We start from the raw sequence: 13,310 nt of genomic DNA on the forward strand, positions 1-13,310 counted from the left end.
ATCCAAATTTGTACCAGCTTTCCTTCTTCAGAGAATTCATCAAAATACAATATGGTCACATTCACTGAGTCTGAACTGAAGAAGTATTATGCTTATTAAATACGTATATTATAAAGTAATCATACTTACAATTCCAAAATATGGCTAAATAATACCCTGCAACATCTAATTTCAAGTAAGAATATTGAAATAATAATGATTATGTACTAATATTTATTGCAGAGAAGATCAATCAAATAACTAACTCAAATAATTCAATTGCAGCAGAATTTGCAGTTTAGAGAAAATCAGCCTCAATTCTACAAAAACCTTGAAAATGGGAAAGGGCCATGGCTAAGGACAGACTTGATTCTGAGTCTCCAATACCTTAACCAATACACAACAATGGCTTTCCATGACATCTTGCAGATGAACTTTGTGAAATATTTAAATCAATATAAAATTCTGATTACATCTCTGGATCATGTGAACTGCACCTCGTACAGACATTGCTAACTGGAACTTTAATCTCAATCTATCAGTAACCTAAACTGAATAGATGAACAGTAGAATTTTTGCATGAACACAATCTACATTTCAGGGCTAGCATCATTATTTTAAAAGCTTGCATGAGAAAGGGAATGACTTCTGAAGAATTTTGTTGTTGTTAGCTGCGAAGTCGTGTCCGACCCATCGCGACCCCATGGACAACATTCCTCCAGGCCTTCCTGCCTTCTACCATCCTCTGGAGTCCATTTAAACTCATGCCTACTGCTTCAGTGACTCCATCCAGCCACCTCATTCTCTGTTGTCTCTTTCTTCTTTTGCCCTCAATCTTTCCCAGCATTAGGTTCTTCTCCAGGGAGTCCTTCTTTCTCATTAGGTGGCCAAAGTATTTCAGTTTCATCTTCAGGATCTGGCCTTCTAAAGAGCAGTCAGGGTTGATTTCCTCTAGAACTGACTTGTTTGTTTGCCTTGCAGTCCAAGGGACTCGCAGGAGTCTTCTCCAGCACCAGAGTTCAAAGGCCTCAATTCTTTGGCGATCAGCCTTTCTTATGGTCCAACCTTCACAGCCATACATTGCAACTGGGAAAACTGAAGAATTACTCAGACTCAAAAAAGACCTGCTTGTCAATATTAGTGAACAACATACTGTTAGATTATTAAGAAAAAAATGAAGTAGAACATGCCACTAACTCACACATTGAGTGTTAAGTTTATTATGAAGGATTTTCCTCTGCACAGTGTGCATGAAAATCCATGATTTTTGTAAAGTAACTCAGTAACAATGACAAATCACCAGCCTTTTTAACATTTCATATTACAACCATAAAAGCAATATAAACAAAGTCTGTGCTACTTTAAATGTTTCTCCAAGATATTCAATTGAAGCAGATTGTATTACACTGAACTACAAGTCAGAACAATAATAAAATAGGATCAAACTCTGTGCAGTTTGCTGCCAGATGTCCACAATCCCCAAGTTCAGATAAATTATAGATTCTAGAATGGATATGTAATTGGCATACAGAAACTAATTAATGAAATATATATTACTACCCACTGGTGACTAGGAAAATAGCTTTCACTCATGCAAAATTCTCTACAATAAGGATCTGTTAGCTTAACATGTACTAAATATAGGCCATACTCAATATAGGCCACCCGGTACATCATTTCATACATTCCTATGGAGCTCTCCAATTCTAAAATTATATTAGAAAAATATGTAAAAATGGGAGGTTTTGGTTTTTTTCAGATTTTATATCACATACCTGTATAATTGTAGTAAAGAGAAGAGAAGAGAAGAGAAGAGAAGAGAAGAGAAGAGAAGAGAAGAGAAGAGAAGAGAAGAGAAGAGAAGAGTTGGAAGGGACCTTGGAGGTCTTCTAGTCCCACCCCCTGCTTAGGAAGAAAACCCTACACCACTTCAGACAAATGGTTATCCAATATCTTCTTTAAAACATCCAGTGTAAACTTCTGCAGGACTCCAGAACCAAAGGAGGCTTCGGCCTAGCAGATTGGGAATTATATTATCAGGCAGCTGCAATAACTTGTTTAAAGGATTGGATTCAACTGAGAAATAAGAGAATTTTAATACTGGAAGGCCATGACCTCCAATTGGGATGGCATGCTTTCCTCTGGGAGGGGAAAATTAAGATGCATACATACTTCCAGAGACATCTAGTGTGAAATGCTTTGATCAATATTTGGGATGTTATAATGAAAAATCACTATATGAAAGTTCCAGTTTGGATATCAACGATGGAGGCCATAAACTATCCCAATGTATTGGACTTAAATAAAATAGTAAGATAGTCAGATCTATTAGTTAAATAAAATAGTAAGATAGTCAGATCTATTAGTTGAAAGTGGAAATTTAAAGTCAGAACAGGATTTAAGAAAACAAGGAATAAAAATAGATTGGTGGCCATACTTACATATCAGAACAAAATACAAAAAAGATAAGGAACAATTTGGCATATACAGAGAACTATTGGAACTTGATAAGATATTACTGGGATCCGGGGGGGAAATGATTACCAAAATGTATAATTTTTTGTTAAAATTCAAAATGGAAGAAGAAACCATCAAAGAAACAATGATGAGTTGAGCAAGAAATTTTGGACATAATATTTATCTGGATCATTGGGATAGATTGTGGGAGAGAAACTACAAGTTAACGATGTCAGCTGCTTATAAAGAAAATTTGTACACAATGTTTTATAAATGGAATTTATTTTTAAAAAATGGAATTTTTTATAACTACAATTTCAAAAAAGCCAACTATGACCTTATAAACAACGACCTCTCATCTCTTGACTGGCAAAATCTATTCTCAACCTGTATCACTGCCGAAGACCACTATAGAGTTTTCCTACTTGAAATCAATAGAATCATCAAACAATATGTACCACAAATCACCACCAAAATAAAAAAAAACAAATTACCCATATCAATAAAAAAGCTTCAATCCAAAAAAAATCCGTCTGGAGAAGAAACAAAAAGGGCCATGTAGCAAATTTCAGAAACCGCTACAAGAATATTTGCAACCAAATAAAAACTGAATGCACCATTTACTACACAAAGCAAGAAGAAGATCTTCTGTGCACAAAGTCCAATCGTGCTTTTTATAATTTTGTGAATAATAAACTTAAAGAATCAAGATCCATCAGATGTTATGTAAACTATCAACAAGAGGACTGGGTAGAATTGTTACCATTCGCAGAGGTGGCTTATAATAATGCAGTACATAGTAGTACAGGGTTGACCCCTTTTCAAATAACTACTGACATGGATTTTGTGCTGATGCCTGAGTTGCCTAGAGAGCAACCCACTTCTATGCCCCTAACAGAATGGATAATCTCAATACAAAAGGGGTGGGAGAATAGTAAGAAAGCTTTAGCTGAAGCAGCGGAGAAATATAAGTCCCAGGCAGACAAGCACAGGTCTCTCCAACCACCTTTCCAAATAGGAGATAAGGTATATTTGTCAACCAAATATCTAATATTGAGGTTACCTAGCAAGAAATTTGGACCCAAATTCATAGGTCCCTATAGTGAAAGTGATTAACCCCATAATTGTCCAACTTAGCCTACCTCACATATTAGGGTAAGTGACCCAATGTTTAACAGTAGCTTATTGAAACCAGCAATAGGATCTAATTTAAGATCCTTACCAGCTGTTCCCCCCTGCCTTTGATAGTACAAGGGGAGACTCATTATGAAGTTAAGAAGATCCTTGACTCTAGATTATATAGGGGTCATTTACAGTATTTGGTACACTGGAAAGGGAACCCTTTGTCTGAAGCTACTAGGGTGAAAAGTTGGTATGTGAAAGCTAGTAAAACAATTTCATGATAAATTTCCTGAGAAGTCAAAGGGTCCTCCTGAAGGCGGGAGGGGGGTTAAGTGGTTTGATGTACAATGTGTTAACCCTTTCTTTTGTGTTTTGTCTATTTTATTTTCCAGAGTGTGTTTTTTTCTTCAGAGGGGGACACCTGTTGGCTTTGAAAACCGTATTAGCCCCAGAAGCTTCAATGCTGCCACCTTCTCATGTGTGGGAAAATAGAAGGGGGGATTTAGTAGAGGGAATGTAGTTAGACAAAATAGCATTCTTCCTTTTGGTCAAGGTCAGGACAATCCTGCATCTGGAGAAGGAGTGGTTGGAGTGATGTCTTAAGATGGGATGGATGGTGATTGGACCATGTGATGGACTGATGAGTGAGGGGATGGTTTGGGAGATTTTGATTTACTGAGGGAAAAACTGGAACTCTCAGATTCAGGTTTTCTCAGATGTGCCACTATACCTATTCTAATATATGGAACTTTGAGGAAATGCTTGCCTCAGAGTTTTTAATTGGAATTGGGTTTTTCTGGAACCCTGACACTACTACTACTACTACTGCTACTATTACTACTGCTACTTTAACTTGTATGCCACCTATCTCAATGGCTTGGAAAACAGATTATTAACTTTTCTAAGACTAAAAACTCCATAATCAATTTTTATAAATATATAAATGTATCTGATGTTTTTATACATCAATCTTATATGCAAATTTTAAAGCACTGGAATGGAATAAAGAATTGAACATCCTCAATTTGTCTAAAGAATAGGAAAATATTTTTACCTTATTCAACAAATAATACTTTAAACCTCAATAGGTTTAGTGTAGGAAGGCCCCACCCTTCTCAGAATAAAATATTAAAAGAGAGGTGGAATAGAATTTATTGAAGACTACTTCAGCTTCAACTGCAACAATACACGAGCACACAATAGATTTAAGCTTAATGTTAACCGCTCCAAACTTGATTGCAGAAAATATGACTTCTGTAACAAAGTTGTTAATGCTTGGAATACACTACCTGACTCTGTGGTCTCTTCCCAAAATCCCCAAAGCTTCAACCAAAAACTATCTACTATTGACTTCACCCCATTCCTAAGAGGTCTGTAAGGGGCATGCATAAGAGCACAAACGTGCCATCCGTTCCTGTCCTATTGTTTCCTTTCATTATATCCAATTAATATACTTATTACATACTCATACTTATATATATGTTTATATATTGTATAGCTATTTCATGCTTATGCTTATATATACTGTGTGAAAAAATAAATAAATAAAAATAAATAAATAAATTTTTCCTGAAGGAGAAGAGGAGAGACATCTTCTTAAAGATAGAAAGCAGCTCCAGTCTTCCTACTGTAGGAAAACAGCCTCAAGCAGAAAACTGAAGAGGCTAGTGTTTAGGAATGGATATTCTGTATCCATTCAGAAAGCTGGGCCACCCTATTCATAAGCAGAGAGACTCCAAATATGCAACACAATAGGCATAGAGATGTGCTATGTTTCTTCTTGCTGCAAATGCTCTACTATCATCCCAGTGCCGAAGAAGCCCACCACCAAGGAACTGAATGTCTACAGACCAGTTGCTCTAACATCTGTAGTCATGAAAACCTTTGAAAGGCTAGTGCTGTCCTACTTGAAAACCATCACGGATCCGCTGTTAGACCCCTTGCAATTTGCATACCGAGCAAATAGATCAACAGATGATGCTGTTAATATGGTTCTGCACTACATCCTACAACATCTTGAATCTCAAAGACCTATGCAGAGTCCTCTTTGTAGACTTTAGTTCAGCATTCAATACCATCATCCCAGACACTCTTCTAACTAAGCTAAACCAGCTACAGGTACCTGAACACACTTATAAGTGGATCAATAGCTTCCTAACAAACAGGAAGCAGCAGGTGAAGCTAAGCAGAATCATATCAGATAACCTGTACAATTAGTATAGGGCCCCCCAAGACTGTGTGGTCTCCCCACTTCTCTTCTCTCTGTATACCAATGACTGCATCTCTAATGATCCATCTGTTAAACTACTGAAGTTCGCAGATGACACAACAATGATCGGTCTCATTCAAAACAATGATGAATCCACATATAGATGGGAGGTTGAACAACTACCCTCATGGTGCGACTGGAACAATCTGGAACTGAACACACTCAAAACTGTAGAAATGGTGGTAGACTTTAGGAGAAACCCTTCCATACTTCTACCTCTTACAATACTAGACAACACAGTATCAACAGTAGAGACCTTCAAATTTCTAGGTTCTAACATATCGCAAGATCTAAAATGGACAGCTAACATCAAAAACATCATCAAAAAAGGACAACAAAGAACGTTCTTTCTGTGCCAACTCAGAAAGTCAAACTGCCCAAGGAGCTGCTGATACAGTTCTACAGAGGAATTATTGAGTTTTTTATCTGCAGTTTTATAACTGTCTGGTTTGGTTCTGCAACCCAACAAGACAGACACAGACTTCAGAGGATAATTAGAACTGCAGAAAAACAATTGCTACCAACCTGCCTTCCATTGAGGACCTGTATACTGCACGAGTCAAAAAGAGGGCTGTGAAAATATTTACAGACCCCTCGCATCCTGGACATAAACTCTTTCAACTCCTACCCTCAAAACCAGCGGTCAGCAACCGGTGGTCTGCGGATCACTGGGGATCCATGAGAAAATGTTGGTGGTCCATGGCGCACCTGGGTGGAGGAGCTGCTCTGGGATAAGCAATGCCCAGTCCCATGACTAGAGCTCTGGAAGATGGAACTGGCCAGGCAGCTCATGGTGGGGCTGTAAATCTCCACTGTTGAGGCAATTCGGGCAATTTTTAACTTTGCAGCAGAGCCCTTGATGGCTGGAATGAGGTAATAGTGCAAGGGGGGGGGAATGGTGGTGCAGGTGGGCCGAAGCAACGGGTGGCAGGAATCCTGGGCTGTTTCTTCTCCCTGCTTTAGTTTCCTGTCGGCTGAACCCGCCCCTCGTCTTTCCTTCCCAGTTACTCCTCGCCTGGCAAGGGAAGGGGAGGGGGATGGAGATTTGCTCCATATTCCAGAGTGGGAGCTGGATCTTGTGGCTGCTTCTTTCAGCCCTTTTTGATGTTCCTGCACCTTGGTCTCTCGGGGAGATGCTTGACTTTCTCTCAGCCCCAAGACACTGGCTGGCCCATGAGAAGGAGTGGGAGAGAGACAGAAAGATCCAGCAAGACATGAAGCTTCACTCCCATTCTGGAATATGGAGCAAATCTCAATTCCCCCCTCCCCTTCCCTTGCCAGGCGAGGAGTGACTGGGAAGGCAGGGCAAGGGGCGGGGACAGCCACTGGTTGATTCAGCCGACAGGAAGCTAAAGCAGGGGGAAGAATCAGCCCAGGGTTCTTGCCACCCATTGCTTCAGCCCGCCTGCACCGCCATTCCCCCCACCTTGCACCAATACCTCATTCCAGCGGGCAAGGGCTACATTCCAAAGCTGCAAGTTTCTTCCATCCCTTGTTGGTGCTCCTGCACCTCAGTCTCTCAGAGGGATGCTTGACTTCCTTTCAGCCCTAAGACACTGGCTGGCCCAGTGACTGAGGGAGAGAGAGAGAGAAAGAGAGAAAGGGGGGAGAGAAAGAGAGGGGGGAGAAAGGGGGAGAAAGAGAGAGAGAGAGAAAGAGGGGAGAGAGAGAGAGAAAGAAAGATGACAGAATGAGTGGAGAGAGAGAAAGGGAGGGGAGAGAGGGGAGAAAGAGAGACGGAGAGAGAGGAGAGAAAGAAAAGAGAAGGAGGGGAGAGAAGAGAGATAACAGAATGAGTGGGAAAGAAAGAAAGAGAGGGGTGAGAGAAAGAAAGTGAGGGGTAGAGAGGGGAGAAAGAGAGAGAAAGAAAGAGAGAGAGAGAGAGAAAGAGAGAGAAAGAGATGACAGAATGAGTGGAGAGAGAGAAAGAGAGGAGAGAGACAGAGAGCAAGAGAGAGAGAAAGAGAGGGGGGAGAGAGAGGGGGAGAAAGAGAGAGAGAGCAAGAGAGAGAAAGAAAGAAAGAAAGAAAGAAAGAAAGAAAGAAAGAAAGAAAGAAAGAAAGAAAGAAAGAAAGAAAAAGAAAGGGGGGAGAGAGAAAGAGAGATGACAGAATGAGTGGGAGAGAGAGAAAGAGAGGGGGGAGACAGAATGAGAGAATGAGTGGGAGAGAGAGGGGAGGGGGAGAAAGAGAGAAAGAGAAAGGATGGACAGTGCCTGAAGGACCCCATCCCGTCATTGGGCATTCAGGCGCTTCAGCAAGCGGTGTGCTGGATTTGTATTAGTGGTCCCCGGGATTTAAAATTATGGACTTGGCGGTCCCTGAGGTCCAAAAGTTTGGAGACCCCTGCTCAAAATGACGCTATAGAGCACTGCACACCAGAACAACTAGACACAAGAACAGTTTTTTCCTGAATGCCATCACTCTGCTAAACAAATAATTCCCTCAACACTGTCAAACTATTTACTAAATCTGCACTACTATTAATCTTCTCGTTGTTCCCATCATCCATCTCCTTCCACTTATGACTGTATGACTGTAACTTTGTTGCTTGTATCCTTATGATTTATATTGATATTGATTGTTTCCTGATTGCTTATTTGTACCCTATGACTATCATTAAGTGTTGTACCTTATGTTTCTTGATGAACGTATCTTTTCTTTTATGTACACCGAGAGCATATGCACCAAGACAAATTCCTTGTGTGTCCAATCACACTTGGCCAATAAAATTTCTATTCTATTCTATTCTATCCCCTTCACATACCTCCACCTAACATGGTTCTGTCACTGAAGTTTCTGGCTATCAAATAAACGGAGCTCTTCTTTCCTGCAGCCTGCCTCCATTTTATTTCAGCGTCTTTCTCCTGGCTTGGAATCAGACCTGATTGTTCTTTCAACACTGGATTGCATTAAGAAACATAGACAAGAATGAGTAAATTGTGTAGTTGGAGATGCAATTCATTAAAACACATGCAGTTGCTATGTTCTAGGAAGAACTAATTACATATAGTAGTTTGACTTTGAGATAAAGTTTAATAGTTTTGGATGATGCTTTTATTTTGAACATATGTATTACATAGAAAGGGACGCGGTGGCTCAGGGGCTAGGACGTTGAGCTTGTCGATCAAAAGGTCAGCAGCTCAGCGGTTCGAATCCCTAGTGTAACGGGGTGAGCTCCCGTTACTTGTCCCAGCTTCTGTCAACCTAGCAGTTTTGACAGCACGTAAAAATGCAAGTAGAAAAAATAAGGACACCTTTGGTGGGAAGGTAACAGCGTTCTGCGTGCCTTTGGCGTTGAGTCATGCCGGCCACATGACCACGGAGACATCTTTGGACAGCGCTGGCTCTTCGGCTTTGAAACGGAGATGAGCACCGCCCCTAGAGTCGGCAACGACTAGCACGTATGTACGAGGGGAACCTTTACCTTTACCTTATTACAGAGAAATTGACACTGCCAATAAATTAGCTTTTATACTGAAAAAGACAAATTTATGGCCCTGATTACTAGTATGTTGAAGATATGAAGTAACTTGTGACTTATGGATGAATTTAATTTTTCCTTTTTTATTTTTACCATGCCTCCGCTATTTTTATAAATATAGTGGTAATACTACTTCTTCCTCCTCCTATTTTCCCCACAACAACATCCCTATGAGGTTGTTGCCTAAAGATAAACTTAATATATGAGTGGTTGCAATTAAATATGGTCAACTTTTATTGAACTGTTATGTAAAATGTTATACATATGCTTCTACATTTGCTAAAACTACTTGCTTTGAGTGAAAGGAAAAACAGTCAGAAACTGTAATGGTCTGACAGTATCTCCTTTCTATTGTGCGTGGTTGCATATTATACATGCGACCATGTAGCCCCTAAAACTTTAGGTACAGACCCCCTGACTTTTCAAGTATCTCTTTTGATGTATTAAAGGAGAAAATTAATGCATACAAGATCAATCCTATTATCTGTATGTAATTAATGCAATTTAAATTAAACATGTATAATTTTATATTGATCAACATACTTTTTTATCTTTTTTACCTACTTTTTATTTAGTCAGATATTCAAAAATTGAGTACAGCTTTCAGTGTAGAAAAAAGGTTGTGTAACCAACTTCCATCCATAATGCAAATAAAGAGAAACTTATTTCACATAATGCCCTATATCTTAATTTTACCTTTCAACCATTTACTGTATAATAAATCTCATTTGCTTATATACACATGAAATAAAAGGTTCACAATTTTATTAAGAACATTTCTGATAATTTCAATGCATGAAAAAAATAAGGGACATAACACAAAAGATTATAGGAATCATCTCTATTTAGTTGGTTAGTTTGTTCTGAATTAAGTGGAAAGTACTTACTTTTGGAAGAGAGGCTCTGGAGCCTGAACTCTGAGTAGTCATTGTCAAGACTGTAGTTATGCCCAGTGCAACTCTGGCTGGAGCAGCATCCATGTTGATCCAGAAAGATACCCAGGACAAAATGACGATCAGCAGGCTAGGAATGTACATCTGGATTAAATAATATCCCATCTGACGCTCCAAATGAAATTTTACTTCAATGCATGTAAATTTTCCTAGAACATGAAATTGCTTTTATAAATCATTTTTGTACATTTTAATCCTATTATACCGTGAGCATAAATTAACTGCCTTAGGCACATGGACAGTGAAATGTCGGATCTTATTCAATTGGATGGGCATTGTTCCTTCAGTACTAATACAAGTTATATCTTGGGTGACATTCTACCCTGAAGGAATCAACCCCAAGTTACACACTTTATTTATTTTTTTATTTGTCGTAACAATACATACAAGCATTGCATAAAGAGTTATATAATATATGAACATATATATGAGGAGAAACGAGGTACTATAAACATATATATACATAGGGGAAGAAACAATAGGACAGGAACGGTAGGCACATTTGTGCTCTTATGCACGCCCCTTAGAGTCCTCTTAGGAAAGTGGTGAGGTCAACCGTGGACAGTTTTTGAGTAAAGCCTTTGGGGTTATGAGAAGAAACCACAGAGTCAGGTAATGCATTCCAAGCATATACAATTCTGTTACAGAAATCGTGTTTTCTGCAATCTAAACTGGAGCGGTTGACATTGAGTTTAAATCTGTTGGTAGCTCTTGTGATATTGTTATTGAAACTAAAAAAGTCATTGACAGGAAGGACATTACAACGGATGATCTTATATGCTAAACCCAGATCCTGTCGAAGGCGACGAAGTTCCAAGTTTTCTAGACCCAGGATATCAAGTCTGGTGGAATAAGGTATTTTATTGGTTTCGGAGGAGTGGAGAATTCTTCTCGTAAAATACCTTTGGACAAGCTCAACTGTGTTGATGTCAGATATATAGTATGGGTTCCAGACAGGAGAGCAGTAATCAAGAATTGGCCTAACAAATGTTTTATATGCTCTGGTCAATAGCGTGGTGTTTTTTGAAAAGAAGCTACGTAAAATTAAGTTAACAACTCTTAGAGCCTTCTTAGCTATATAGTTGGGGGTCATCTGCAAGGCAATGTCCATCAAGCATGTACTTTGTGATTGGTTCTTTCTTCCAATATGCAAGACTGAGCATTTACTGGTTGAGATTTGTAGTTGCCAAATTTTAGACCAAGCAGTTAGATGATCAAGGTCCTTTTAAATTGTGGATGTGTTGTCAGTGGTGTTGAAAAGTTTGACATCATCAGCAAAGAGAACAGTTACTTGAGATATGATTACAAAGATCATTTATGTATATTATAAAGAGAGTAGGTCCAAGAACGCTACCTTGAGGAACACCACTCTTGAGGAACAGGATTTGATAGAGCATTACCAATTTTAACTATTTGTTGTCTGTTTGACAGAAAACACTTGAGAGTTGTATATCACTCTACACAAAGATGACTGCAATTGAAACAATTCATTCAATTTACTGATCTCTCCTTGAGTATTGTTTAATGTTTTGAAAATGAAGGCATTAAACAAAACAGTGCATTTTAAGATTCATACTTCAAAGAGTTTGATGAGAGCATTTGTTGACAGTGGGACTTGATATAAGGGACCAGCTGTTTTTTAAAAAATTTAAATAACTAAATGACTTTGGCAACTAGATCTATTTAACTTATATATATATATTAATATAATAAGTCCATCTTCAATTAAAAAGTGTCCAGGTGCAAATATCTTTGTAAAATGATAATCAAGATTTACAGCCATATTCATTACATTAACATTAATTCTATAATATTAAAATGATAATATTAAACCTAATAACCATATTTACTTCTCTCTCTTAACATGCCTTCTTTATTTCACTCATCTTTTTCTTTTGTTTCCCTGTTTCTAACTTCCATTTCTGTTATCAAACTATTGATAAAATAAGTCTCATGCAGTGGTGGGTTGCTACTGGTTCACCCCAGTTCAGGCGAACAGGTAGCAGTGGTGGCAGGAGACTCCGCCCATCAACCCGGAAATCATCAAATACGATCTGTGCATGTGCAGACAGGACAAGTGAACCAATAGCAAAGGTAAGTAAAACCCACCTCTGGTCCCATGTATATAGTATTCAATTTGTTCTTTCTCCTTAATTGCTAATGTTAATCTATTCATTTCTGCACATTCTAATATTTTCCTGATCACATTCTCATCTGTGGGGATTTCTTCACTTTTTCAATTTTGTGCAAATACAATTCTAGGTGCAGTTAATATATGGATAATTAAATATGCATTCCCCTTACTATATATTTTGGGTAAAATCCCCAACAAGAATATTTCTGGCTTTAAATCAATATGCTGCTTTATCATTTTTTCCAGCCACGTATCTATTTTTGTCCAATATGTTTTTGCTTTTAAACATGTCCACCACATATGATAATATGACCCAGGTATCTGGTGGCACTTCCAGCATTTATCCGACTTATCTTTAAACATTTTTGCCAACCTCGGTGGCACAAAATGCTACCTATAAAACATCTTATACAGGTTTTCTTTGTATGCAGTTGACATTGTTAAGTTATAGTTCCTATCCCACAGTTTCTACCATTTGTCTAGCTCTATTGTATAACCAATTTTTTTTGCCCATATTATCATTATCTCCTTTACTTGTTCTTCTTCCAATTTCATGTCTAATAAATAGCTTGTTTTCTTTATCAATGTTCCTACTGTCCCTGTTAATATCTTGTCTAGTTGTTAGTTCATTATAAAAACCATATAGTTTAACATCTTTCTCATATCTAGAATGTATCTGCACTTGTGAGTACTATACCATATCAATCCCTTGATCACTCTATTCTTGTTTAGTTTTGAGATCCCCCTTTTCATTCAAAATATCTTTGTATCTAACAATATTTTACATGTTAGTAACATTTGGATGAATCAGTGTTTCCATTGTTGAAAGCCAAACTGGTATCAAGTAATGTTGTTCTCTAATTTTCTCCCACACTAACAATAATGCATTCCTAATATAATGTCTTTGAAAGTA

The 13,310-nt window shown here is 38.3% G+C and overlaps 1 protein-coding gene across 2 annotated transcripts in view; it reads right to left on the bottom strand.

The window, feature by feature from the left end:
* The window catches only part of GLRA2 (glycine receptor alpha 2), a 307,323-nt gene that overhangs the window by 199,708 nt on the left and 94,305 nt on the right, over window positions 1–13,310 (bottom strand). For both annotated transcript variants that reach the window (XM_058184672.1, XM_058184673.1), the window contains exon 7: window positions 10,198–10,412. In XM_058184672.1, the coding sequence (XP_058040655.1) occupies window positions 10,198–10,412 (215 nt within the window). The remainder of the gene's footprint in view (window positions 1–10,197; window positions 10,413–13,310) is intronic.

The sequence above is a fragment of the Ahaetulla prasina genome, chromosome 5, assembly GCF_028640845.1.
Source record: "Ahaetulla prasina isolate Xishuangbanna chromosome 5, ASM2864084v1, whole genome shotgun sequence".
Classification (NCBI taxonomy): Eukaryota; Metazoa; Chordata; class Lepidosauria; order Squamata; family Colubridae; genus Ahaetulla; species Ahaetulla prasina.